This window comes from Patiria miniata, unplaced genomic scaffold, assembly GCF_015706575.1.
Source record: "Patiria miniata isolate m_02_andy unplaced genomic scaffold, ASM1570657v1 HiC_scaffold_11, whole genome shotgun sequence".
NCBI classification, from domain to species: Eukaryota; Metazoa; Echinodermata; class Asteroidea; order Valvatida; family Asterinidae; genus Patiria; species Patiria miniata.
The window spans coordinates 3500742-3528684 of NW_024037049.1; the positions used below are offsets into that span (position 1 = coordinate 3500742).

At 42.6% G+C, this 27943-nt stretch overlaps 2 protein-coding genes across 2 annotated transcripts in view; one reads left to right on the forward strand and one right to left on the reverse strand.

Moving 5' to 3' along the window:
• Positions 1 to 1081: 1081 nt before the first annotated feature.
• On the reverse strand, positions 1082 to 7456 carry LOC119742191 (apoptosis regulatory protein Siva-like). Its single transcript, XM_038218232.1, has 4 exons — positions 7171 to 7456; positions 4714 to 4947; positions 3479 to 3635; positions 1082 to 2259 (listed from the first exon to the last, which is right to left on the reverse strand). The coding sequence occupies exons 1-4, from the start codon at positions 7286 to 7288 to the stop codon at positions 2202 to 2204; spliced, it is 567 nt and encodes a 188-aa protein (XP_038074160.1). The 5' UTR covers positions 7289 to 7456; the 3' UTR covers positions 1082 to 2201.
• A 182-nt stretch (positions 7457 to 7638) lies between these two features.
• LOC119742169 (codanin-1-like) overlaps positions 7639 to 27943 on the forward strand; it is a 48575-nt gene continuing 28270 nt past the window's right edge. The window contains exons 1-9 of the mRNA XM_038218211.1: positions 7639 to 7749; positions 9540 to 10737; positions 11740 to 11920; positions 12470 to 12703; positions 13882 to 13971; positions 15205 to 15280; positions 15996 to 16096; positions 22837 to 22944; positions 23582 to 23633. Coding sequence (XP_038074139.1) covers positions 7666 to 7749; positions 9540 to 10737; positions 11740 to 11920; positions 12470 to 12703; positions 13882 to 13971; positions 15205 to 15280; positions 15996 to 16096; positions 22837 to 22944; positions 23582 to 23633 — 2124 coding nt within the window. The 5' untranslated portion in view covers positions 7639 to 7665. The remainder of the gene's footprint in view (positions 7750 to 9539; positions 10738 to 11739; positions 11921 to 12469; positions 12704 to 13881; positions 13972 to 15204; positions 15281 to 15995; positions 16097 to 22836; positions 22945 to 23581; positions 23634 to 27943) is intronic.

Below are 27943 nucleotides of genomic sequence, written 5' to 3' on the forward strand. Positions count from 1 at the left end.
TCGTGAACCGGAAGCCAATGAAGAGACTGAAGGACTGGTGTAATGTGTTCATGTTTCTTAGTCCGAGTGACCATTCTGGCCACTATGATGTTGCACCCGACAGAAGTGTCCTTGTTTCTAAAATAGAGTAGGCACTAGTCTTTCACTGAATTATAACGAAAAATAATGATATTCAGACTGCACTTAAATGAGGACGGTGCCAGCAAATGAATGACACCCATGCAAATCTTTGTGTTTATTGACATATACATGTCTATGACTTAAGGCTTCATGGTTTTGACAACAGAGTACACTTGAGATGGAAATCTTTAATTTTTGGCAATTGGGTCGTAAATCAACATTCCTAAATACCTACATGTAAGACAGTTTACCCATTCCTATTGGTCAGGAGCCCGTCACGTGGCCGGTTTTAAACAGTTGATAAAGACATGGCTGGCTGGTCATAAACACTTTTCCAGTGACTCCCTATGAAATCCGGTGCCAGCATCATTTTATTGGTTGAACGTTCACAATCCTCACTTAGGCATGTGCAATACTACCAGCGAGTCCATATATTTCATGGTCCTAAAATTTACACTACACCGGTACATCTGCCTTGTGCGCCACATCACGCAGTAGGCGCGTCAATCTCCATATGAGGAGTTGTTGACCAGAGGGCCTTACCACTGTGTAGCAAGAGGGGTGTTTTGTTAATCGAAATCATAAACAAATTATAATTTTTGACTTGTTTTGACTTTCGGACCGAATTTTTTTTAATTTTTTGACGGAAAAGGTATTGATGAATGGGAATAAATATGTGCTTAGTCGGTATTAAACACTCTGTTTAAAGACTGGTTGGAGTCTGGATGCTGATAATAACCCTCGCCTTTGGCTAGGGTGATTACTGTCTCTAACACCTTCCAAGCAAACTTTTATTTCCTTAATGCAAACCGAGTAATTGGGGGTTGTGATCCAAAAGGACATCACACTTTGTTTATATTTAAGCTTTCCTATAAGAGCCAGGTGGGGATGATATATAGCCACTAAGCTCCATAGGAAAGCACGCATGTAAAAGCAGAACGTCATTATTGTTCAGTCTATATACAGCCACTCTGCAACTTTATTCAGCTTTCAACTCAGCGGCTTACACATTTAATATATTTTTTAAAGATATATTTAGAAAAGCGAAATATCTATTTGGAGAGAAAAGGATTACTAATGTTTGTAAATATTTTTGAAAGATATACACACGAAATATAACTTGATGGCAAATTTACAGTTTATTTTTTTTTATGCTCTTCACAGTGCATTTGTAACCATTATTAATTTTAGACACAAAAAAGCAAAGAATGTTCACATACTTCAAACAAGTAGAGAGATGTAAAAGGTTATCTACATGTAGTAATAAAAGCTTCAGAATAAATTTTGTTGTTTGTTTCAAGCTAATATTCTGTGTCGGTCCTACATGTAACTTTCCACCGATTTCAAATGTATCTCAGAAATGATAATTTGGCATTTGGACTACTTACTACAACAACACTTTTTGTGCTCCCCTTTTTTAACAAAAAGGTGGCCCCATTCCCAAAAGGGGCAAAATTCTGGATTTTAAAGTTCTGGAAGGAGCTTCTACTTGTCACTTGGTGGTGGGTCTGTCTGTCCCGAAAATTGACCAAAAGTATGGTGTTCCATATGTGCCATCGGTGTCCCTTTAGTCTGCGTCCCATTTTTAAGCTCTGGCAGAGATCATTTTGATCAATTTCATGCAAGACTTCTTGCAACTTCAGCCTCACTTGAGTCACTCTAACGCGGCCAGAGCTTATTGTGTAATCACAGTTTTTTCCCTTCCCAAACTATTTAAATGGTTGTTGAAAAACTATTTAATAGCCGAAATGAGGACATGGGAGGAGTACAAACAGATTTCCTTTTTTGGGTTATTTATGAAAAGTTCACATGTTGATATTCTTCCAACATTTAATCTGTACAATCTTTAGTTTTTAGACTAAAGTAAACTTTCTCAATTGCTTTAATACTAAATGTGATATTTGTACAGTCTGTAACCAAAAAATGACATTACTGCACAACCATTCACTGGAAAGTATGGTCTTTTTCTTCAACAGAATTAATATAAAGTAAACACAATTAATATAACAGTTCATGTAAATTCTTCTCGTTTTGTTCACATCATCTGTATGTGTGACCATATGCTGCTTCTCAAGCAGGCTTTACTCCATTTGCGATGAACAGCTCAGGCAAAAGATTCTATCACAATCTTCATCATAACTGGAGATAAAAACAAAATAATAAACATCAACATTTTAGAATTCATGTTAGCGGAGCAAAACTATGCTATAAAAAATGGATTTGAAGACACACGTATTTGATTCCTAATGAGCAAGGAAATCACTATTTCTCTTCGTTATTGTGATGGACAGATTCAGCAAGTGCATGTATTTTTGAATTTCGTCAGACAAGCTGGTTGCACAATCATGGTTGCGATTAGGCCAAGACATGAGCAGAGGTTTGATGGATAAAAGGGCCTAAAAGTACGCCATTTTGTCTTTGAGCTTCCGGACCCCTCCACGACCCTTCTATGGGCATTTTACACGGGGTTGCCCTTTCTCGTGCTATAATTTCTGACAGAATGATTTCTAACCGTAATCACCCCTGAGAAACATTCATGTTGGAATTTTATCTTGGCATCCTACAAGAAAAATATGACGAGAAATCAGTTGGAGATGGGAAAAATTTTTTTTTACTGATGACCTTCATATCCTGATTTTCATACCTAGGTCTCCTTGTTCGTTCACGCTTGTTTTCACTTCGCTTACTTGCACGAGAACAAAAATGATTTACTCCAGCTTGCTTGAATACAGTTCTTATCAATGATCATTTTGGATTTGTAAATGAGAATTAGTCCTTCAAGTTAATTCAATTCACCCAATGACATAAAAGTTCATCTTCGTACGAGTGCTCCGAGTTCCACAAGTCCACATGTATCTTAGAATTTCGAAAGTGAGAGGTCAATTTTGGCATGATATTTCTCTTCCAAGTCATGCGATTTTTTATTTTCCATAAAAAGTGGCCTTTTCCGAGGGTGATTTTCTTAAGAAATCAACGTACTAAAAATAATTTAAAACTCTGACTTTTACATGCTGATTTTCCTATTCGAGGGGGTCCGGAAACGCGCCTCCAGGGGTCAACTTTCAGGCTCTATACTCCCCTTTGCCATCCCAATAGACTACTGCGCCTCTCTGCGCCAGTTGTGTGTGCCATATAAAATTTGTGTGTGCACGTTTTAATATTCAGAACAATGTGTAAAACCCAGCGATGTTATTAAAGGCGGGTTCATACTTCACACGAAAGCAAAAAGCTAAAACAAGTTTCGTTGTGATAATGAAAACGAATTTGCTTCTCACCAACATTCGCATGAAGTACAAATCGGCCTGAACTTCATTTTTTTCTGCAGTGAATTTGATGTGAACATTTCTATCAAACTCACTTGATTAGAGAGCACATGTTGCAGAATCCGTTCTCGCACTGTAGACAGAGTCTCAAGCAGGCTGGGCAGATGGAATCTTGGCAGGCACTGCAGCGGGACACAGCGACGGGTACCATGGGCTTTTGACAGGCACAACATCTCGGTGGCACGGCTCCGTCTGGTGTGAGCAACAATGAATGCATGTGAGTAGGAATGGGAGCAGGTCAAAGTTCAGGTCAAACAAAATTAAGTGTCTGAGATCTTCACAAGTCCTCACAGGTCCATGAGAAATCCATCGCACGTCCTCACAAGTCAATCACAAGTCATCAAGTCGCAACCCAAGTCAAGTCTTAAAGGGCTCATGGAATGTATTTTTTTTTAAATGTAATCCATGAAATACACCTATCTGTCCTATTTAACCTTATTTTCTATTTTGGTTTTGCCATTTTCAAGGGTATTTTGGCGCCTTTTTGGTTTTTATGCTAATGCAGATTTCCATATTCATGAGCAAAAGTGTGACGTTATTTCAGGCAGAAACCTCAATGTTACTGCTATTTCAGCACCAAATGCTGACAGAATTTTGGACATTTCACTATAGTAAATTTCTTTACTTTGGTGATTCGTTGTTGTGTCAGTACATGGAAGCAAGTCATTGAGCAAACTTTTCTCCCAAATAGTTTCAATAAGCAAATCTTTGGATTCACAGTTTGAACAGAAAACCCCTAACCTGAACAGCATCTCCCTGAAATGACATCACAGCAACAGCACCGTCAGTTGTCCAAAAAACATTAAACATGTTTAAGGAAGCTTATCCACTTTTCAATTAAATATAACCAAAATGGGACGTCAAATATTGTTTCATACATTTAAGAGTAGTACAAAGTTCCACAAAATATATCCCTAAGAAAAATTCATTTCATGGACCCTTTCAGTTAGTTAACACAACAAAGGCACTCTGGGGCATAGTTAAGGCATTTGGGGGGGGGGGGCTTGAAACCAATTTACCGATCGTACATGTATGAACTTGTCATAAGCAGACCGACGAACCAGGCAGTAAACAAACTGCTACAAATTTTGAAAAGCAGGAGGGCGAGGAGGAAATTTTTTTGACCTAATTATGGGGTCACTCTCAGTAGAAGGAGTACTGGCAACCAAATTTGGCTCTGCTATCCACAAAGTTCTGTGCTTATTACCAGCTCTAACAGCACTGGAACAGTAAATTGGATGTACGCAAAAACCACAATTTCTAAACGCACCCTCGTCTGACTTCGGAACAACCATCTGACCGACGATGATCTTCCCGTGCTCATCCAAGAAACACTGGCCTGGCAGGAGTTCCATGTGTGGAGAGCTGCTTCCGTTGTCATGACAACCCTCAGCTCCTTTACTCTGTATGCTGTTGCTGTCAAGTTGATGGCCGTTAGTCACTGCAGTGGAGTCACTTTTACCAGCTTGCTTCTGGGCTTCGAACATCATTGCCAGAGTTTTCTCTACATCAGGATAAAAGATCATTCTGATAAGTTCTTGTTTTGAAGTGATAACTGTTTAAAGGGGCACTAGGTCCTGAAATCCCCGAAAATCTTATGTTCTGGATTGTTTACTTAGCCTATTTCAAACATCTGGTTGAAAGGAAACCAACTGAAAGTCTTACCGTTCCCGAGAAAAGACGAATAAACCCCGCTTGATTACATCGGACAGGACGGAGTACGAATACGTTTTTCGTGTCACTCTCAGTGTACGATATACACGTTGTGTGTTTCGGAAACAGCGGTGACTTATCACCAATGCAAAAAAAGTGGTTTCTTCAACGTCCGCAAAAGGCGAACACTTTACCAATGAAATCGCAACTAGCATCCAAACAGCTCGAATTTATGGGGTCGCAAAAGTGGACCCAGAATTTCTTTCTCGCACGCATAATACAGGAATAACACAAAAACACCCAGTTTTGAAGGGATAGTTGTGTGGATGTGTACATCCTACTTTTAAATGTTATTTCCAATAAACGTCATCTCGTTCGGAGCGCATTTTGTAGCCCAATTGGGCTGTTCCAGGACCTAGTGTCCCTTTAATGTCCACTCCAGATGAAATGTTGAGGAAAACGTTCTCAAAGTTGCCTCAGAAATTATACGGAATAGGGACAACTTGGAATGCCTAACTTAATCCTTTTCTGTGTTAGTAACCAGTTTAGGGTGCTTCCAAACCTCAATGGTTCTTGACGCTGGAGTGCTAAATGATAACTCATCGTAACTTGACCAGCAATGACCAGTGAAAACCTTCTGTGCAAATGGTGATGTAATCCTGCTACACCTATGCGAATAGGCCTAATAACCCTATAAAAGCCAAGCAAAAATTCCGAGTTTACCATAGATTTTGGCATAAGCATGGTGCACCCAACAGCGAGTTAGTTTTCAAGTAAGCTCTCCAGTCCATGTTTCATAGACCTGTAATTTTGGCGGTGTCAACCACCACGTTCCGTAGCCATGTCAAAACACTCTATCTACATCCATGAAGTTTTATGAGCATCTGCATGTTAAGTACCGATACTTACATCTGTGAATCAACTGTCATTCTAAAGTATTTGAGAAAAAATGGGAACAATACGAACGTGTGCAAGTTTGTGTCTTCTTTAAATTCCAATGACCCTATTTTTGCTATTTTGAACAGCCACTTTTGATAGAAAATGCAAATTTCTTATGCATTTTAAGCCATGCAAATCAATGCAGCTTTGCGCATTCATGGGTGCGTCGCAGTGACGGCCCTCATTACTTTGGTGTTGGGCTTTGTTGTCTACATCGTCATTTTTTCCCAAAAACATTGCCCTAAAAAAATCTAAGCTAGGCCTATGCCCTATTCACGCGGTCCTGCTGGTTTTTAACATTGTTAATTACTTACTTAACTGGGTGAGTCCAATTGCCTAAAAGTGGATTTTCATAGATGATATGCATTCTCTTACAGCATGTATAGGAGCGGTGCCTGTAACAATTGCCCTGAATCGTGAAAATGGTATTGGTAGGAACCCTCCGAATAAGAAGTACCCATTTGATCCACCGAACACATGCCGAAAGTACGCACTTTGCGATTTGTTGCAAAGGCTCCAAAGCCCAAAAAACCTGCACATTTTATATAGCCTAGGTAGCAGTTTCAATGAGGCCTCCAAGTATAAATTGTAGTTGTACCACTCACTGTGTACAATGGTTGTCGCTAGTTGTAACTTACACAACCAAACAGGCAGCGAAATGGCGTCTGAATAATTTTCAATGTCTGTTTATTTGGTAATCCTTACTTTTAGGACACCTCTATTTTGTACGAGTTCTGTTCAAAACTGACTTTTGCAGATGACTGTCCAATACCAAAGTGACTTTTGCAGGCTAAAGAAGCCTTTTTTCTTCAGACAAACTCATGTTAGTTATAATTTTGAAAGCACTTTCAAAGAAAATGTGACTTTCCTACCTTTTTTTGCAGTTCGCCATCTTGCTTTTTAAATTTATTTTCTGTTTGTCATCGTCGTCTTTAACCCCTCATAAATCAAAACCCTGCCCTCTTTCTACAAAATCAAACCTGCTGACATTCAAGAGGTGTCATTGCCAAATGTTCGAATGTGTCATGAAATATCAGAATGTCACTTTTGAGTGTCATTTAGTCAGCTGTTTTGGTGAGTCTTTTAACCTTATATAGGAAAGGGGTCCTAAAAGTAAGGATTACCGTTTATTTACCATAAACCTCCTTCATGTGTTTCTCCTTATCTACTCCTTCGGCCACTTCCTTCTGACCAACGTGAGTTTTCATCTGATTCGGGATAGAGTCCCCGAATGGACACGCTCTTTTCAACATGTTTCACAAGCCAAGTAAACTAACAGTGCACTTCACACATCACATGCACATAACATTCAAGCCGACGCGCCATGTACACATGTATGTGTCGCGTAGACATTTGTTTACATCGCGCGTTTAAAGGTCAGCTGCCAAACAGCTGATAAGTTTTGGCGCGAAAATGTTCGTTTGTACTGCAAGGATCCCTTTACTCCAACGTGAAATTTGGTGTAAAAAAAATCAAAGTAATATTAAAATCGGAAATTTAACGGACATAAAGTAAGCACATATTATATTTCCTTAGTTTGGCACATCCATATTTTTTTTATTTTTTTTGAAAACTAAACTCTGGATTATTTTCTAGAAAAAAAAATTGCACACCATTTACCCATTTAAAAATGGCCGCCGTGTTGGAGGAGTTCCTTGCTGGGAAGATTTCTTCAAAAAGTTTGGTTTTATGGTTGTCATCAAATCAACATGTGGTACGAACTTTTGCATTTATAAGTTAACTTCATCAGTTGTAATATTAACGACTTAATTCTTCGATTTTGGCTCATTCAAGTGACGTTTGAGTGATACTTTTACATTAGTCTATTGTCCGGATACTGGGCATGCTGTGTACCCAGGCCCAAGACCTATGCCCACAGCCCAGTACTTCTTGACATACTCGCGTTCATATCGCTAACAAGTGTAAGGGTTGAATCGATCCCGATACCATAGTGCAGTAAATGATAAAAACAGTCCCCTTTCCATACCGAAGCTACAGTTTGAGTTTTAACGTTTTAGCGTGCACGCGCGCGAAGCGTTGTTGGTGTGACGTCAGAGTCTTTTGGTCTGGAAATCGACCACAGACACCGTGTTTGTAGTGCATATCGCGAGCGACGTCAGATGGGCCACGTGATAAATGCTGCAAATTTTTGGTATCGCACTGATGCTCCGGGCACTCCTTATGTCTTGACTGTAGTGTAAGTGCGATTCCAAATTATTAGCAGCGTTTATCACGTGGTCTCATGATTGGCCAGTCTGACGCCGCCCGCGATATGCAGTATAAATTAAAATAAACGCGGTGTCTGTGGTCGGTTTTCAGACCAAAAGACTCTGACGTCGTGCCAACAACGCTTCACGTGCGTGCACGTTAAAACGTTAAAACTCAAACTGTGGCTCCGGTACGGAACGGGGACTGTTTTCATCATTTCATTGCACCATCCGGATCGATTCAACCCTTACATTTCATTCATTCATTCATAAAAGGTTTATTAAAAATTGTCATCACAGCAAAAAAACTGAATTGCAACAATTATTACAATATTGAAAAAAACATGAAGAAATAACATTCAATATATATTTAAAACATTTAAGAAAAGTAAAAGACTAAAATGCACGAAAGCGGAGACGAACCAGCGCAGTCTCGACACCCGCGCAAACTCACTACACTCCATCCCGACCCAATCATCCCATGAATGGAATCAATTCCATGGACAATTAAGCCGGGACGGAGCACAACAGTCCGCACAAGTGTCAAGATCGTCCAAAGTCAAACATTTCTATTATACACCGGAATAGTTAAAACTGATAAACTGCATCCCAAAGGAACACTTTCAAAATAAACTAGCCAAAACAGCTTCAATCAGACGAGAGAGACACCACTTTAGTAAAAAATTTAGTCAAAAATACGTCTCCCACGACCAACCAACCCTGCCTCTATACCAGCCCACTCTGAGAGTGAAAATATTTTTTTTTTCAATTGTTAGCGATATGAACGTGATTATGTCAAGAAGTACTGGGCATAGGTCTTGGGGTACAAATATACTGCGGTCGCTCCAAAACTCACTGGCCACATGCTGGCAGGTTGATTGTATAATATTCGTGGAGTATACAGCATGTTCGCGTTGATATCCCTACCTATGGAGTATGGGTTTTACGAGTAATACCCATAGTTCTAGGGGTACCTCAGCCTCAGGCCGTGTACGAATTACTTCTTGGCTACGGCTTGAAGTTACACACGAGTCTATGGGAAGTGGCTGTGGCTGCATAGACTTGTGTGTAATTTCAAGCCATAGTCAAATAAGATCAATTGGCAACATTACAAGATTGTTATAACGTTAATGCTGTATTTTATTCTGATTATTGAGTGCAAGCCCATAGTTATGTCAAAAATGTTACTTAAAGTTTAAAGTGTTTGAACTAGTTCACTTTATAATTTTACAGCCCACATTCATGACATTAAAGATCCGGGTGCAGGGAAAAACACATATTTTTCAATCTGTTTCAGGTTGAATCAGAATGTGAACTGTTTCAAGATCGGTCACTGCGGGCTGACTTTCTGCCATTTTTCATCAATTATCTACGAGATCAGACATCCCATCTCATTGGCCATGGACCTAGCTCAGGGGCCACTCCAGCCAAGACCCCAGCAAGCGCTCAGAAGTTTCGAAGATCCAGCCAGCAGCATCAGAATCCCCCAGAGAGATCGCAGCGGCAAGAACCCAGCGGCAGGGATGCTCAGCGTCGACCAAACAGAACTCAGCTTTTCAGCCCCAGTCCCCTGAGATCAGACGCCTCAGAGGGGACCCTAACTCCCAAGTCCCTGTACTCTGAAGAGGAAAGCCCCATTAGAACTACAACCGAGGTAAATTCACGGAACCAAGGTGGTCATTTTTATCTCAAGACTCCGCACGATGAGTACAAAGGAAGGACCAAGAAAATGTCGCCGTCATTTCATAGAAAAGACGAACAGCTGACTTTGGGTCAGTACATCAAACCGGAAGGACTGAACGTTCATCAGCCAAAAGGTAGGCGACTAAGCGATCAGCATCATCTCAGAGAAAATGGAACCCACAGAACACCATCGAATGCCAAACGCAGACCTGGTAGCAAGGGCAGCAAGACATCTTACAGTGATGGTTCCCTCAAAACAAAGTCCAGAATGATGATCAAAGACCCTGAGGTGCCTGAATTTGTCTTAAATGACTCTGAGGACTTTCCTGCCGTGGGAACCCCTTCAACAGTCGCAACAGCTCCAATAAGGAGAATCACACCTACGACCATTACCGGACACCGGAAGATCCTAACCACCAGAGTGAAACAGCAATCTCTCTCAAGTCCCGTTTTTTCCAAATTGTATCAGGAGGAGCCATTGCATCCAGGCAGCACGTTCAACAGGGCTCTTCCGTCTCCTGATGCTACTCCCAGCCCTACCCAGTCAAGCCTAGGTCTTGAAAAGGAGAGGGAACTCCTCAGACTAGAGCGCCTCAAGCAGCAAGCGAACCTTCAAGATCCCATTAAAGGACCTTCTTCAAGCAACCCTCTTTCAGCTTGCTCCCCTCTGAAACCACAGACGCCAACTAAGTCAACAAACGCAACATCTGCCTTTCCTTACCCTACTGAGTTCACCAAGGCCTCAAGGGATGAGGTGACGTACCAAGATCATGTTGATAAGCTGGTAGATCTTTACTCGGCATGTACAAAAGGTAAAATATGGCATCCTATTGCAGTCTGATTCCTTCCAATAATACATGTACTCTTGGAGGTTGAGGGGCTAGCACTGGCAATCAATCAACATTCCAATGGTAAAGGCAGCATTTGAGTTCAGTGCAGAAGATGTACAGTTTGTAGCTTGTGTTGTGCCAACAGAAAGCAGGTACTTGCATTATCGGTCAGTCAGTCAATCAGTTATTCAGTAAATGAGAATATACACATATATGTACTAGTGGTGTGCATTTACGGGTAGTACAGGAACCGGGTAGCCTACTAAAAATAAATATTGGTACCCGGGTACCGTTAAAGAACCCAAGCCAAAAATTCAAATCTGGGAAGTTGTTGTTCAGATTGTTCATAAAGTCCGCACGATAATACTGACACATCCGTGCGGCAGTAGGCCTAGATAGAGTGTATACAGTGAGCTTTTTAGTTATGTGGTGAAAACTGCAACTATCGCAAGCATCATAAAAGTAACGTGAAATTGGTTTTGGTTTTCCATGTATCCTGTTTTTCATTTTGAAAATTGTCGCACTGACATTCAAATCCTTTCTTTTTCATCAACTGAGAAGTTACTAAGTAATTTGCAAAGTTGGTTACGGGTACCCGATCCCATAATCTGGAACCGGTTCCTGACATTAACGGTCGGGTACTCGGGTATCCGGTTCCAATGCACAGCCCTAATGTGTACTTTGTCCAAAGTGCAAGCAAACTTGAATCATCAGGCGAAGCTCGGGTGCTATGCACCCTGAGGGGGTTAAAAAAAACGGCATACATGTATCCTTTATTGCAGCAGTCAACAGTTGTTTTGCTATGACGTGCTATTGGCCGTTCTCGCCCAATAAAATTGCAGTATTCAAGCACACAATATAACAAAGTCAATTATTGCACGGCATTGATCTCTCCCCATTCTACATCTAAGTGCACGTTTTCCTGCTGTGTAAGTATGTTAAACCCATGTTCTCAAATTGAACATTGAATATATTTATTCCTAGAATGTCTGATGCCCAATCTGACCATGGAGCTGTATTTCCTCGTTCACTTGCTGACCGCCAAAGGGAGCGTGTCCACCACAGAGGGTATTAACGACCTGTGCGATCCAGAGGATATTAATTATCTGTGCTCCATCCACAATTGCGTGTACTTTGCGGTGTCTGTTCTCCTCAACCAATTCTGGTGAGTTTGAGAAAACATCTTGCTCATTTAAAAACAAAAAAAATTAATGTGCCCATTATTATCTTTAATGGCAGAAGGCAAGGAATGTCATGTGCATTGCACATGTATTTATAACCAGTGTTGTAGTCGAGTCCTTTCACAAGTCCTGTCACAAGTCCAGTCACAAGTCCCTTCCAAAGTCCAGTCCCAAATAACTGGATGAACAATATGGAATGCTTTTGTAACAGTTCATTTGAATAGCTAGTGACTTGACTTGTACCTGAAGGACTTGCAATGGACTTTAAAGGGACTTGTGATGTACTCTACAAGCATGAAGAGTCTCGTGGAGAGTACAAGCACTGCATGAGCAATACAAATCTTAACCAAGCAAATGGAAATCGCTGAGAGCGTGTGTAAGCATTTGCCTTTCAAAGCTGTGAAATATGTTTCAAATTAGCGCAGATTCCTTGCTATAGTTGGCACAGCTTTTCTTCTAACCCTAAGCAACTCCTTGAGATTTGCCCCTGGTGACAAGATTGATCAAATCAAATCTTTTCCTGTATTCTCCAGGCTCCTGACATTCCTGGATAAAACCACCTTGAGGCTGCTCTCCGAACTCCCCCACTTGTCCGAGTTTAGCCCCAACCTCAGGAGCGAGCTGGAGTCAGTTATTGAGGGAGGGTCCGCAAGACCTGTCGTCATGACCAGCAAGTCCCCCGTCCAGGCAGTGCCGTTCCTGGCCGATACGGACAACAGGAGGAACTTCCCCAGCGAAGCAGCCTTCCACAGCTTCAAGAAACAGAGGTTAGACCCGTCGCCAATGGACAAATTACCAATGGACACATTTGCATTGAAAGCGAGGGTATCTGTGCTCCTAACTTTACACAATGCCAATAGCTCTGAGAGCCTCTGCTTGGCTGCCAATTAAACAAATGTTCTAATAGACTCTGTGCGCAAACAGTAGATGGCGCTTTTGTGACCACTTTCGACTTTGTGACCACAATCAATAATATTAGGTTCAACTGTCCAAATTCACAGCGTTGAACACTTTTGTCAATTAGGACTATCGAACCTTGTGTGCTTTTGGAATAATGAACCTTCGGACTATTGAACCTTGTTTTAGTTTCGGACTATTGAACCCTTCGGACTTCTTAACATTATTAACCTTATTCTAAATTCGGACTATTGAACCTTCTGATAAATGAATCTTTGAATATCGAACCTTTAGACTAACGAACTTTTTGACCATTGCATTAAATGTTTAGATTGACGAACCTTATTTCATTTTTGGAATAATAAACCCCCAGTTATGGGAAATTTGTGCGTTGGAACCTTCAGATAAAAAAAACCCTTCGAACTATCAAATCATTGGACTATCGAGCAGACCCCGGACCCCGACAACCATTGAGGGGGTATTTGTGCATGGAGTCTATATGCTTAGGTGGCTGTAATTCTAATTCCATCCCTAAGTCATTATTCTGTTCTGAATCGACATAAACATTTGTGGCATAAAAAGAAAAGAATAATGCATGAAAGGATTGCACTATTATGCAGTGACCAATTGTTTTCTCAGATTGTTTTTTTTTTTTCATGCTGATTTTTCTCTAAAAAAAGAAGCTGAGCTTAAAGTTTACTTCATTGGGATTTGCCTGGGCATGCTGGGGGTGGCAATATTCATGCTGGGGGTGGCAACCACATCAATCTGGACAAGTTGTTTTTCTGGTTTATGTCCTATGTTTACTGTCCATTGTCCAGGCATGAGATTTGTCAGATTTTTAAACTGAAATCAGACTTTATGTGTGAAGAAAAAATACATATTTCTGACATTTCATCCAATTTTCAGACCTTTGTTTTTAAAACAAAAAAATATGTCATTTCAAAGAATAGAAACCTCTTGTAATGAAGTAGTTGTTTCATCTCATTTGCCATTGATGTACGTGTTAGCAATGATGTGATTCCTGTTTAAACTCGTCTCTGTACAGGGACAAGTTCTATGAGTTAGTCCGCGAGTGGTTAGATCACCACAACAAACCAGGATGGAGTATGCAGTCAGCCATGTCCAAACGAATCAGGTAGCTGGCTATTTTTACTAGTGTGATAGTCAAGTCCTTGAATGAAAGGTTGGCGGAAACACCAAGTGGGAATAGTTTCTCAAACTAAGAGAATGGTTGTGAAGAGAACCAGAGGTATAAACTCAACGTTCCAGTCTGTATGCTCTGACCGTCTTCAGGAGAGCCTACCTACCGGAACGTCAGTGCATACTGACCGGAACATCGAGTTTGGTCTCTGGTTCTCTTCACAACCATTCTCTTAGTTTGAGAAATTAATCCCACATGGCGTTTCTGCAAACCTTTCATTCATGCAAATCCTCAAATCTTACTAGTCAAGTTCTTCTTCTGTGCCACTGTTTGAGGGCAAGCAGTGCAAAATTACTGGTCTTGAGATGTTGACTGCCGTCCTCTGCCGTCCTCTGCCGTCCTCATGATTGCATCAGTTGTCAAAATCGTCCGAGAACCTAGGGGCGGGATAATGCAGTACGTCCCTGAAACAAAAGATGAATTTGGTTTATTTCTCATGGAGTACCGAAGTGTGACGTCATTTAGAACCAGAAAGTTTATGCAAATGAATAGAGTACGCGCGCGTGTTGGTTCACGGGCTGAATCACGCGCTAATGTCTTTCACACACAATTTGTGTGCGTGACGTATTCACTTCGGTACTCCATTCATATGTAGCTACATGTACATGTATGTTGGTGAATGGCAAAACCAAGTGTTAACTCATTAGTCGCTGGACTGCTCTGCCTGTTACCTGTGCTGCCAAAAATGGTCCAAGCTCATTGGTTTTATTGATTCATCAGGGAATTAATACAATGTAATACAATGTAATGCAGGTGCTGAATGGTGAAAATGTATTTTTCGCCTCCGTAAATTTCCAAATACATGAAATACAAGTCGTACAGGATTTCTTGAGCTTTTGAGGTTTTTGTTCGAGTTTAGTCGAGTATATCCCCCTTTCAACCTTCCTGTATGTCTGCCAACTTATTTAAAATAAAGCAAGTGAATCGACCTCATTCTTTATGAATTATTTGAATTGGAAGAGAGAGATATTTTTCAATCCAAGACATTTAATTTTTTGTTTTCCTTGGTAGTTATTAAAATTCATCAGTTTTTTTTTGGTGCATAATTGGCAATGATTGGTGTTCAAATACTCTTTGGTCGGATTTTTGTTTTTGGTAGGGGAATGTGATATCCCATTGCCATATTTTGTTGTATTAATTGTCGTTATGTATTGACTTTTATTTCAGAGATCTGATTCAGCAGGTGGTGGAGGTTTCCAACTGTACACACTTTGCCCGACTTTTCAGTTCTCAACTCACAAGGGTCAGTTGTAAGCTAGTTGTAACATGCTCACGTTTACCAGCAAGTCTTAGAATTAAAACGCTGTGAATTTTCACACTAAGAGGTGTACTTTTGCAAATGCCATGCCTCCTAGCTGTATGAAATAATACTATTTGAAACGTCAGGTTACAGTGTTTCACATAAAACATAAAACAGTTGGTTTAAAGGTAGAGTAGATCATTTGCAGCTATCCAAAAACTAACTGACGAAATTATTGTTGCAAAGCATACTTGGTGTTGTTATTGTTCAATCATGTTTTCATTTTGAAGAAAACAATAAGATCATTTTTAATTCGGAAAAGCCGTGAATGGGTGAGCGCAAGTGTTGACACGACGCACACGTGGGCGGTTGCTGTTATTCATTGGTTCAATGCGTGACACCGCGTAGCTGCAATCGGCCGAATGAGAACGTGTCCCACACGCTGATTTTGGGCTCCGTTCAAAACATGACGCGGCGACTTTTGAATTGAAATCGAGATTCTTGAATATTGTTTTCTCTGAACATACAGCATTCTCTGAGCTAAAAGTTAGTCAGGTTAGTTGTTAAGCACCCTTCTTTAGATTTTGAGCACTCTTGTTGCTTCAAACAAACAAAAATGACAAATGATGTACTCTACCTGTTATACAAGCCTCAAAATCCATTCATTTCTTGAGATTTTTTTTTAATCAAATGCACAATTCTACACTACCTTAAATAGATGTGCCAAGGGGATCATTTAATATCTGACCATCATGATGACAGCAAGGAACGAGGATTCCTGGGCAATCTGAAGAAGACAAACCCAGAAAAATTCAAGAGGTAATTAGTAGGGCTGTCCATTGTCGTATAATTTAGTATTCAATTATTGGAACTGCGTTTCACTGAATATTTGATTATTCAAAACTCTCTGATCAAGTTTTACACACACCACCTGCAACTGTGTGCTACGACGGTCAAAAGTTGCACGCAAAGCATGCCGGTCTAAATTTGCGCGAGGCGATCGATATAATGGACAGCTGGAGTGTTTTACAGTAGGTATTTTAAAAGTGTCAACAGTTTTAACCTGCTAAAAGGATGGGAATGAGGAACCATCGTCAACAAAAATGTGGCTTCTGACAATAAAGCGTCGCAACTTTGAGATTAAAATAACATCACAGTCGTGTTTTGTTTTGGGGTTTTTGTTTTGTGAATTTTCAAATCGGCCAAATGCGAGACTGGTGCAAGTTTATGTTTTGTCTAGCGTGCGCCATGCCATGTGAGCGAGCTGCATTGCATAGCAGACCGAGCTAGAGCGTTGTAGAGTCCGGAGCGAGTCGCGTGGCACACGGTCAAGCAACAAGTCCATACGGAGAGCCAGCTGAGATAATCCGCTGAATTTGACAGCGCAACCTCGTTGTTCAGGCGTAATTTGCAGGTACGTTTCTAACAGCTGTACCATAGTGATAGTTGTGTAGGTGAAACAGTGCCGTATAGTGCTTTTTACATGCCTGTAGGAATCGACTTTTACTTGGAGTGGTCGATTTAATGTGTACTTAGAGTCTGTCAGTAAGAACAGAAAATAGTGCGTAATTCTGAGAAATATAGGATCAAGTTGTAGGCTAGGTTGTCGACTATTGTCCGAAGGTCACCGTCAGAAACACGGTGAGAAACTGGACAAGGAGAGAGCCGACTGTTGCCTTGAATTTCCCTTTATTTGGAGTCAGAGTTAGTCACTAGCAATGCAAAGAGATTTGGTTAATTTCAGGGAAGTTGCCCGAGTGCGGATTGCGATTGCGGATTGCGATTGCGGAGTGCGGAATATATAGGCGCCAGTTTATAGTTGTATAACTATAATTGAAACCCAATTGTGTGAATAAGATAATTCCCAATAATAGAAGAGAAGGATATTAAATCAGTACCCATTGATCTTGCCGATAATTCCTTTTGTCTCGCCATTCTTTATTAAGTGTGAGTCAGCAGAGTCAACCCATCAACTACCAATCGACGGCCGTTCATTTCCACCAAAACGAATCCATATCCCTGGGCCTTTAGATTGCTCGAGTTTAGGCAGAGTTTAGGTTTAGGTTGGGAGACAGATCGCGACAGATAGTTTTCCTCAACTGGTAAAACTTAAACTGGCTCGTTGGAAAACTAATAATTACGCCACAAATGGTTTCAGAAGTGGGATGATTGGAGTTGATTGGTTCAGTGTTTTTGTCGACTAAGTGTTAGTAAAGTTGCTTGTGCTGTTCTGCAAGGTTGGGCACTGTTGAGAATTAACAGTGTAGTAAAGCAGAACATAAAGACAAAATTGTTCTGCCGAGTTTGGGGACAGAGATTTCCCGTACCGGCAAGTAAGTCCAAGGTGTAAGGAACACCCGGCGGACTGTTGCCAGGTTTAGAGACTCTGTAAGAAACAGGAATGTTTACATTTTGCTGTGTACAAGAGTGCAACAGTTTGAGTCTAATAACAGAGTCCTTCGAGCGTGGAGATGAAACTGCAGAGGCTTAAGTTAGAAGCCCAGTTCCTGCAGTTTGAGAGACAGATATACAGGCAAGGTGCTGTGGAAAGAATATTTCCAGCACTTTCAGCCTTGTAGAGAAGTGAATCAGTGGGACGAGGAGCAGGCAGCTGCCTATCTGGTTGCGAGTTTGCAAGGAAATGCCCTAAGATTAATAGGGGATGTACCCACTGGCCAAAGGCATTCATACAGTGAGCTGGTGAAGTTGTTGAACAGGAGGGACAAGAACTACCTCGTTGAGCTGAGGCATCGGTGACAGAAGCCGAAAGAAACCCTTCAGGAGCTGGGTTAAGCCATACAAGAGTTGGTGGTCAAGGCATACCCTGGTATACGGGAGGAATCGCGTGACCGGTTGGCAAAGAATCACTTTCTAGAAGCAGTGGAAAGTCGGTCTGTGTAAGAAGGCATAAACTGAGCTCGTCCAAAGAATTTGGATGAAGCAATCCAGGCAGCTCTAGAAACTGACAACTTTGAGAGTGTCGAGCAGCAGAGAACGCTCGATGGTAAACCTGCCAAGATGGCGGGGGCAGTAGACTCCCTGATGGAGCAGAGAATGGGCAAGCTAGAGGGTGAGCTGAATAATTTGACACAGTTGTTGACGAAGTTGTCAAAGCAGGTACAGGGCAAGAGTTTCCAAAGTATGGCAGTTGGGAAGACCCCTCAAAAGAGGAAGAAACCCTCGGAGAACCAGCAAGGTGACTGGAGCTGCTTTAGGTGCGGCGAGAAAGGCCACTTTGCTTATGGAGTGTAAGAATCCCAAGAAAAGTTTCCAGCAACAGGGAAACGGGCTGGGAACACCAGAGGACCCAAGAAACGGCAGAGTCGTAAAGACTGGCCAGCAGCACAGAGGAGATCAGAGGGTGGCCAAAAGGAAGTAATTCTTCCAGCTGCCAACCCTGGTCCCCAAGGCGGACTGTTTGTAGAGTGTGAAGTGAGAGGAACCAAGTGTCGATGTTTAATGGACACTGGTTCCACAGACACACTCATTAGTAGTACAATGTACTATCAGATCCCCAAAGAAAAGAGACCAACCTTGGACTTTGGCGAGGTTCAAGTGAGACAGGTCGATGGGAGACCCTTGCCGTACTGGGTACTGCTTGGGTGGATTTGCAGGTGGGTAAGACCACGCGCACAGTGAAGGCAGTCTTCATCGAGATGAAGTGCCAGGTAATTTTGGGAATGGATTTTCTGTTATCCACAAGGGGTAACTTGGATTTCCAGACTCGAGAGTGGAGAATAAATGGAGAAAGAGTTGGGTGCACCAGCAGTGCCGGAGATCCCTTTGTGGGAAGGGTTGTGGTAACAGAAACCACAGTAATCCCCCCCCCCCCCCCCCCCCCCCCCCGGGGCACGAGGCTGTGGTGCCGGGCAGGATAGCTCGAAGAGAACAAGGGCTGGAAGGACCAGCTGTAGCAGTACCTCTTGATGGAGGAGGAGATTTGGCTAAGAAAGGTCTTGTGCTGGCCAGATCACTGGTAGAGTCAGGGAACGAGACAGTTCCTTTGCGGGTTTTTAACCCAGGAAAAGGCAAGAGAGTTGCCAGAAAAGGGAAAACCGTAGTTCTAGTAACTGCGGTGGAGACCAAGGCAGTCCAGACTGAAATGGACAAGTCAGAGGAAGTAAGACAGGGGTTGCCAGATTATTTGCAAGACTTGTATAGGAGGAGTAAAATCAATGTGGAGGTGAGATACCACAATGAAGTAGGAAAGTGCTTGGTTGATTCCCAAGGTGTCTTCTCGAGTGGGGACCATGACATTGGCAGAACTGATGTGGTTAAGCATCAGATTAAAACTGATGACACAAGACCCATTAATGAAAGGCCAAGACACAATCCTTACGTCAACCAGCAAGAGATCCAGAGGCAGGTTACTGACCTGGAGAGACGAGGGGTCATAGCACCCTCAGAAAGTCCATGGGCAGCTAATGTTGTCCTGGTTACAAAGAAGGATGGGACGAGGCGATTCTGTGTAGACTACAGAAAGTTAAATGCCGTCACCATCAAAGATTCATTCCCAGTTCCGCATATCGACAAGATTTTTTATGGATTGAGAGGGGCCAAGTGGTTTTCGACGCTAGACCTTGCGTCAGGGTATTGGCAGGTTACACTGGATAATCTGAAGAAGCCAGTTGGAAATCCACGTTTCTTGTGCGAAATGGCCTGTACAAGTTGAAGTGCATGCCCTTCGCCTTGTGCAATGCCCCGGCGACTTTCGAGAGACTCATGGAGAAGGTCATAGCAGGGTTACAATGGGAGATCCTGCTGGTATACTTTGATGACATAGTTGTCTTCGGTGAGACGGAGAAGGAGGCAATACAGCGTCTGAGAGTAGTGCTGGAAAGACTGAGGCAAGCAGGGCTTAAGTTAAAGCCTAGCAAGTGCCACTTATTCCAGAAATCAGTTGGCTACCTAGGGCACATCGTGTTCGCAGAAGGAGTGGCCACAGATCCAGAGAAAGTGAGAGCAGTTGCAGAGTGGCCAGTGCCAAAATGTGTACGGGACGTGAGAAGCTTTCTCGGCCTCGCGTCCTACTACAGAAAGTACATACTTTGCGGAGACAGCCAGTCCTCTGCATGCCTTGACTGAAAAGTTGAGGGAGTTTGAATGGAGTGAAGCATGCCAGGGTGCATTTGAGGAGCTTAAGAGTAAGCTTCAGACAGCTCCAGTCATGGCGTACCCTATTCCCTAGGAAGACTTCATCCTAGACACTGATGCTAGCAGAGAAAGCATCGGTGCGGTGTTGTCTCAGCTTAGGGATGGGAGAGAGAATGTTCTTGCTTATGCAAGCAGAAAACATAGTAAACCGGAGAAGAACTACTGCGTGACTAGATGTGAGGTGTTGGCAGTAGTGGTATACTTGAAAGAGTTCAAGCAATACCTTTACGGTAGGAAAGTAATGATCAGGACTGATCATGCAGCTCTTCGCTGGCTTCTTAATTTTAAGAACCCAGAGGGACAGCTGGCGAGATGGCTGGAGGTCATTTCAGAATATGACATAGAAATCCAGCACAGACCTGGCAAGAAACATGCCAACGCAGATGGATTGTCAAGAGGACAGTGTAAGCAGTGTGGCCGAGAGGAGGCCATGGATAAGAAAGAAGCCCCGGGTAGTATGACCCACAGAGGAGATGTTGGTGAGGGGCGTAGTAGCCCAGCCAGCGATTTCCAGGGATGAGTTGAGAGAGACTCAACTCAAAGATACGACCATGAGTTGGGTCGTGAGAGACAAAGAGGAGGGCAAAGGTCGCTCTGAGTGGGGGAATGTGTCACACTCTTCCTCCGAGGTGAAGACTTACTGGTCCCACTGGGACCAGTTGGCAATCCAAGGTGTACCTAGACGTCAACTGTATATGCCAAACCAAACACAGGGATTCGTACCTCAAGACCATCGAGATGGATGCTGAGATCACCCTGGGAAAGGAATCGACTCTTGACCTTCCTGCGTAAACTTAACTAGAAACACGAGCAAGTTTTCTATTTTTCTATATTGCGGCGAAAAAAAAAAGAGTTTTATAACATGTTCATCCTATATTGTTTTCGTAAGCAATTTTTTGGAGCTTTATTACAGGTACCTATATTTTATGTAGTTAAAAGAAAAGAAAAGAGAGTTTTCCGGCATATCTTAATCGACAAGTGTTACACTGGTATTTATGTTTAATTCTGGAGAAAAAAAAATTGTTGATATGCCTGCTACATTGCTGTAGGTTTTACTGAGCTATAAATCATTTTGAATCCTGTATAACGTTTGATTATCCTGTATAGTCCTCTTGTGACTATTTCAACCGATTTAGATTGTGTGTAAATCTTTATTATCCAGTATAATTCTCAGGAATATTTGAACCATTCAACATTTTGGAGTGGTCGATTTAATGTGTACTTATGTGTATGTCAGTTAGAACAGAAAATAGTGCATAATTCTGAGAAATATAGGGTCAAGTTGTAGGCTAGGTTGTCGACTATTGTCGTCGACTATTGTCCAAAGGTCATCGTCAGAAACACGGTGAGAAACTGGACAAGGAGAGAGCTGACTGTTGCCTTGAATTTCCCTTACTTGGAGTCAGAGTTTTCCAAAGAGATTTGGGTAATTTCAGGGTGTGGAATGCGATTGCGGATTGCGATTGCGGATTGCGGTGTGCAGATGATATAGGCGCCAGTTTATAATTGTATAACTATAATTGAAACCCAATTGTGTGAATAAGATAATTCCCAATAATAGAAGAGAAGGATAGTAATTGATCTTGCTGATAATCTCACAATTCTTTATTAAGTGTGAGTCAACAGAGTCAACCCATCAACAACCAATCGACGGCGGTACATTTCCACCAGAACGAATCCATATCCCTGGGCCTTTAGATTGCTCGTCAATGTTAGAGGACCGAAGCAGAGTTTAGGTTTAGGTTGGGAGACAGATCGCGACAGATAGCTTTCCTCAACTGGTAAAACTTAGACTGGCTCGTTGGAAAACTAATGAGTATGCCATAATAGTGCACATTAATGTCATTTATGATGAAAATTGGGAATAAAGGTAAAGCCAAAATATATAAATTATATAGCTGTTTCTGGTGACCAAACAGACCCTGTTATTTTGGGTGTACATGTAAAGGTTTGGCAGTTGAACTTTTTTGGTAATGTTATTTTGTTTTACTTAAGTACGTTTCTATGGGAAAAAAATGTCACAAATGCACATCTGGAATACTCGTGCGTATTGAATAAAGTACCTTGTCCAGAGGCCGTCCAATATGTACCTGTATACAAACAGATGGTGTACATTTGTATGTATGTAAAAAAAGAAAAACACACCCAAAAAAAACCACTACCCTACTTATTGACTTTTCTTTTTTTGGGCAATATTACTGGAAACACATCTCTTTTTTTGGGGGGGGGGGGCCTTAAACACACTGCAGCATGTCTAACAAAACAGAATAAAGTATTTACACAATGTACACATAATGGTGAATTTCAAGTCTTTGTGTTAGTTGCTAACTTGTTCATGTTGCTCACATGATTGCATCTTGAACGATGTTGCAATAATTGAACATTGTTTATTTCTTATCCCGCAGGCTTGAAGAGAGGTTCTTCATCCCAACCATGTCTGGAGGTCCGAGCCCCCCTCCAGCTTTCCATGGTTGCCAGGAATTCTTCAAGGAGTTCATATTAGCAGCAGACAGGTAGAGCATTTTTTGTTAAATGATATAACCAGCACGATTAAAATACCATATTTTAAACTGTTAAAGCTGAGTTTTGTGTTATGCCCTCACCCTTCATGAAATAATCGAAGAATCGAGCCAAAGTGACTCTCCAGACCAGCATTTATCTCCAGTTTGCTTGGCTGGAAACGACTGAGAATATTTCTAGTCCCCCTGAATGGGATGCCAATCCATCCCAGGTTACCTCCTGCTACTAATAGAAATAATAATAATTTAGGAGGCTAATCATCCTTACTGGCAGCTGAGAAGCTGAATTGTGAAGGACGCGGCTACAGTGTGGTCGAGCCGCTGGCATGCAAAGGTTGCTCTGGCAGCCAGCCACATCAACCCATTAAGACCATGGAGCACAGCCTGAGATAGAAAGTGTTTGATTTTGGCAGTACCCTTTTTTTCTCCACAGATTAATGCCAGTACTCATTTTTCCCTCTTAGTAATGGTGAAGTGGCTTGCCCAAGGACACGACACATGACCGTCGGTAGAATTCAAACCCCTGCCATGAGATTTGTGTTCACGCTTTTTGTCACACTGAGTATGAACAGACTTTAAGAACTAAATAGACAAAACCAGATATTTTTTGTTCATTGTTTTTTATCCTCAGCTTTCTCTTCAACCAGCATCTTATTGATAACTTCTCATCCAAGATTCTGGAGGTAAATTTTTGCTATGTTTGACATATAGGCCTACATTTACATATTGACCATGAAGAATTCATCCTTATTTCTAGCAAGCTTTTAAACCCGGTTCATACTTCACGTGAAAGCAAGTGCGAGGCAAAATTCAGTCATCAACAATGGTGGATGGGCTTCGAATGTGTTGTTGACGTCACAAATTTCGCTTCGCTGTCGCTTTTGCGTGAAGTACCGGTACATGTATGAACCAGGCTTTACTCGTGTTAATTTTAGACAAACTTGAACATTTCAGTGGAAACCGATCACTGTGTTCTATGTTATTGTAACAGAAAGTGTAGGGACTTATAGCTAGTTTATTTCCTACGTCATTCCTGTTGCAATAAGGTTAATTTATGGTGTGTTAGTGACTGGGCGGAGTGTAAGTGCTCAGTGACTGAATGCACGTACGCTATTGGTTGCCAAAGGCCCATAGGTTTAGCACAGGCATATGTGTTTGTTCTGCGTATGCATGTTCACGTACGTGAGGGCTATTCACGTGATCGTGCGGAGGAGTTGTGCTGTGGACAGCGGACGGTAAGGTCGTGTATTGCTCGCGCTCTGTCTTTTGGGTAATGCTGACGCGGACTGTGTAAAGGCGCTAGCCCTGACTGTGCTGAAGTTGCACTGTGCATGCTGACGCTAGCTTGCATGGGTAAAGCGCAAATCAGGTTAAGGCTGAACAGCGTGCATTACTTACATTGGCATGTGTTATTTACATAGGGGTACACTACTTACATTGGCGTGTGTTATTTACATTGGCGTACACTATTTACATTGGCGTGTGTTATTTACATTGGCGTACACTACTTACATTGGCGCACGTTACTTACATTGGTGTGTGCTACTTACATTGGTGTGTATTACTTACATTGGTGTGTAATACTGACATTGTTGTACATTGTTTACATAGCTGTACATTGTTTGACTTTTTGACTGTTAGCTGACTCCCAAGTGTAATTAAGTGACTCTGATAATTAACAACCTCATTAAGACTCAATTACTACTGCATATTTCTTGATTATTGTATAATGAATTACGATTATATTTGTGATGCCGACATTCCTGTTGTCCAGGTGTATTTGTTGTTGGTTTATTGTGCAATTAACAGAGGGTAATCACAATCATCATAATCGGCGGTATATTTCCTCCAAAACGGACCTGCTCCCTAAGCCTTGAGGTCGCTCTGAGTGGTCTGTCTTCTTGGGAAAGCTTGGGTACGGGAAGATCAGCTTCACTCTAATAGGTGTCAGACTTGGTCCCAATGAACTTAGGTTTGGCCTGGAGAGATCCCCGCCACAAATGGTGTCAGAAGTGGGATGATTATGATTGATTAGGTGATTTTGCTGTTAAATTATTTGATTGCACGTTGTGTTTTGACTTGAATTGCTAACTGTACTGTGGTTTAATCGGTTGTTTGTTGTTTGTTTTCCTGTGTGATTGTTGTGGTTGTGTTCAATTATGAGCGAAGGCTTGCAGGGTCAAGCAGGCACCTCAAGTGCTGAGGCCGAGTTGCAACGACTGCGAATGGAAGCTCAATTTCTGCAGTGCGAAAAAGATCTCATTGCAAAGAAGTTGGAGGCTGCCTTGGAGATGCAGTCGGGTGGTTACCAAAAGGGAGGGAACACGATCACGTCAGGTAGGAGCCGACGTATGTTCCATCAGGTAGATACCGATGTTGAGCTGAGGTTGCCCAAAGAGAGTACTGGGTATGTCTCTGGAGCAATGTGGAGATGAGAGTCGGACACAAAGATGGTGACTGACTGGCTCCACAAACGTGGGAGGGAGGTAAGCTTTATGAGCACACCTCTAAAAGACTCAGGCTCAAGGATAAAACCCCAAGCAGGGTCGACACCAATTGCCTTGGAACGTGAGAGTCAAGTCATAGACGACTTGACGCTGTTCCTGTTCGGGCAAGATGGCGTTGAACAGGGTAAGCCAAGTTCTAAGCCATTCATTCGTGATAGGGAAAAGTGAACCCTACACATGTGCACATGTGGCTCATGGAAAAGGTCATTGCCAGCTTACAGTGGGAAATCCTACTCATATACTTGGATGACATCATTGTGTTCAGTAGAACAGTGCCGGAGACCTTAGGACGTCTCCGAGTGATGTTTGATTGGCTAAGACACGCTGGGCTGAAGTTAAAGCCCAGCAAGTGCCATTTGTTTTTGGGAGTCTGTTGCTTACCTGGGGCATGTGTCGTCAGAAGGCGTGGCCACAGACCCCCAAAAGGTTGAAGCAGTAGCAACCTGGCCAATTCCAAGGTATGTACGAGATGTGAGAAGCTTTTTGGGTCTCGCCTCGTACTACCAGAAGTTCATACAGGGATTTGCAAAAATTGCGAGCCCACTCCATGCCCTGACCGAGAAGTCAAAGGAGTTTGTATGGACTGAGAGTTGTCAACAGGCATTTGACGAGCTGAAGAGCAGGCTCCAGGCCGCTCCGGTTCTGTCATACCCAGTGCCTGAGGGTGACTTTATCTTGGACACCGATGCCTGTGGTGACGGTATTGGGCGGTGCTATCCCAGGCCCAAGATGGTGACGAGAAGGTGCTTGCTTATGCAAGCCAGAAGCTCCGCAAACCTGAGCGAAACTACTGTGTCACTCGCAAAGAGTTGTTGGCTGTGGTGGTATATTTGAAGTATTTCAAACAATACCTGTGTGGCCGAAAAGTGGCCGTCAGAACTGACCATGCTGCATTGCGAAGGGTACTTAATTTTAAGAACTCAGAGGGTCAGCTGGCAAGGTGGATTGAAGTCCTGTCTCAAAACAACTTGGTTGTAGAGCACAGAAGCGGAAAGAGGCATGGAAATGCTGATGGGATGTCTAGACGGCCATGCAAACACTGCCGCCGTGATGAAGAATATTAGACAACTGGTGAAGTACCCGAGGGTAAACCTCAGGGGAGTGAGTTCTTGGTTTATATATAAGGGCGTAGCTGCCCAACCAATCCTGTCACAAGTTGCTTGAAGAGAAGCACAATTGCAGGATGACACTGTGAGTTGGCTGATAAGGTCGAAGGAAGAGGGTAAAAGTCGACCCGAGTGGAAGACAATTTCCCACTATATCAGCAGCATGCAAGACCTGTTGGTCGCAGTGGGACCAGTTGGAGGTCCGTGAGGGAGTTCTGCGTAAACGATGGGACACGACGGAAAGTCCATCTGGTGGCTATTGGTGTTGCCACCAAGGGTCCGCAAGAGAATTATGACTGAGTTGCATGGTGGGCAGCTTAGTGGTCACTTAGGGGTCAGTAAAACTCTGGCCAAAGTGAAAGCTAGGTACTTTGGCCAGGCATGTCTGCAGATGTGCGGTCCTTCCTCCGAGGCTGCAATGTCTGTGCCAGGAGGAAATCAGCTGCTAAGATAAGGCTGGCACCTTTACAGCAGTACCGAGTTGGAGTGTCAATGGTGCGAGTAGCAATAGACTTGCTCGGGCCATTGCCCACAACGGACAATGGTAACCGATGGGTGTTGGTGGTTGGCGACTACTGCATGCACTAAGTGGATGGAAGCATTCGCACTTCACAGTCGCGCATAAGTTGGTAAACAAAATAGTGTGACGGTTTGGGATTTTCCAAGAACTCAACTCCAATCAGGGCACCAACTTTGAGTCAGGTGTGTTTTGTGAGATGTGTGCCAAATTTTAGGCATATCAAAAACTCGAACAACTGCCTATAATCCGAAATCGGATGGCATGGTTCGAGAGGTTTAACAAAACCTGGATCAACATCGTGGCGATGCTAATTGACCCAAGTGAAGGCAGAAGGATTGGGATGAGTTCCTCCACTATGCCACGTTCGCTTATAGGTGCACGCCACATGAGTCCACTGGTGAAACCCCTAACATGATGATGCTGGGAAGTGACCATCCCGGTAGATTTGGTGACAGGGTGTCCCGAAATTTGGGGACACAACCGTAGACTTTGCAGAAAGACTGCGAAGTAACATGCAAGAGGTATCACTAAAGAGCCAGAGAGTGCCTCAGGAAAAGTGCCCGAAGGCAAAAGAAGAACTATGACAGAAAGGCACCCGAGCATGGGTTAACGGAAGGCAAACTAGTGTGGCTGCACAACCCAGCAAAGAAGAGGCACATGTCCCCCAAACTCCAGTTGAGGTGGGAAGGGCCATGGCTGATTCTGAAAAAGCTATCGGATGTAACCGTTTGAATCCAGTCTAAACAAGGAGTCAAGCCCAAAGTTGTCCATGTGGACAGACTCAAACCATGTGTCAGTCTAAACAATTGGGAAGGTCAGTCCAGGTATGAGGTGACTAAAAACCTCCCCCAAGAACTGAC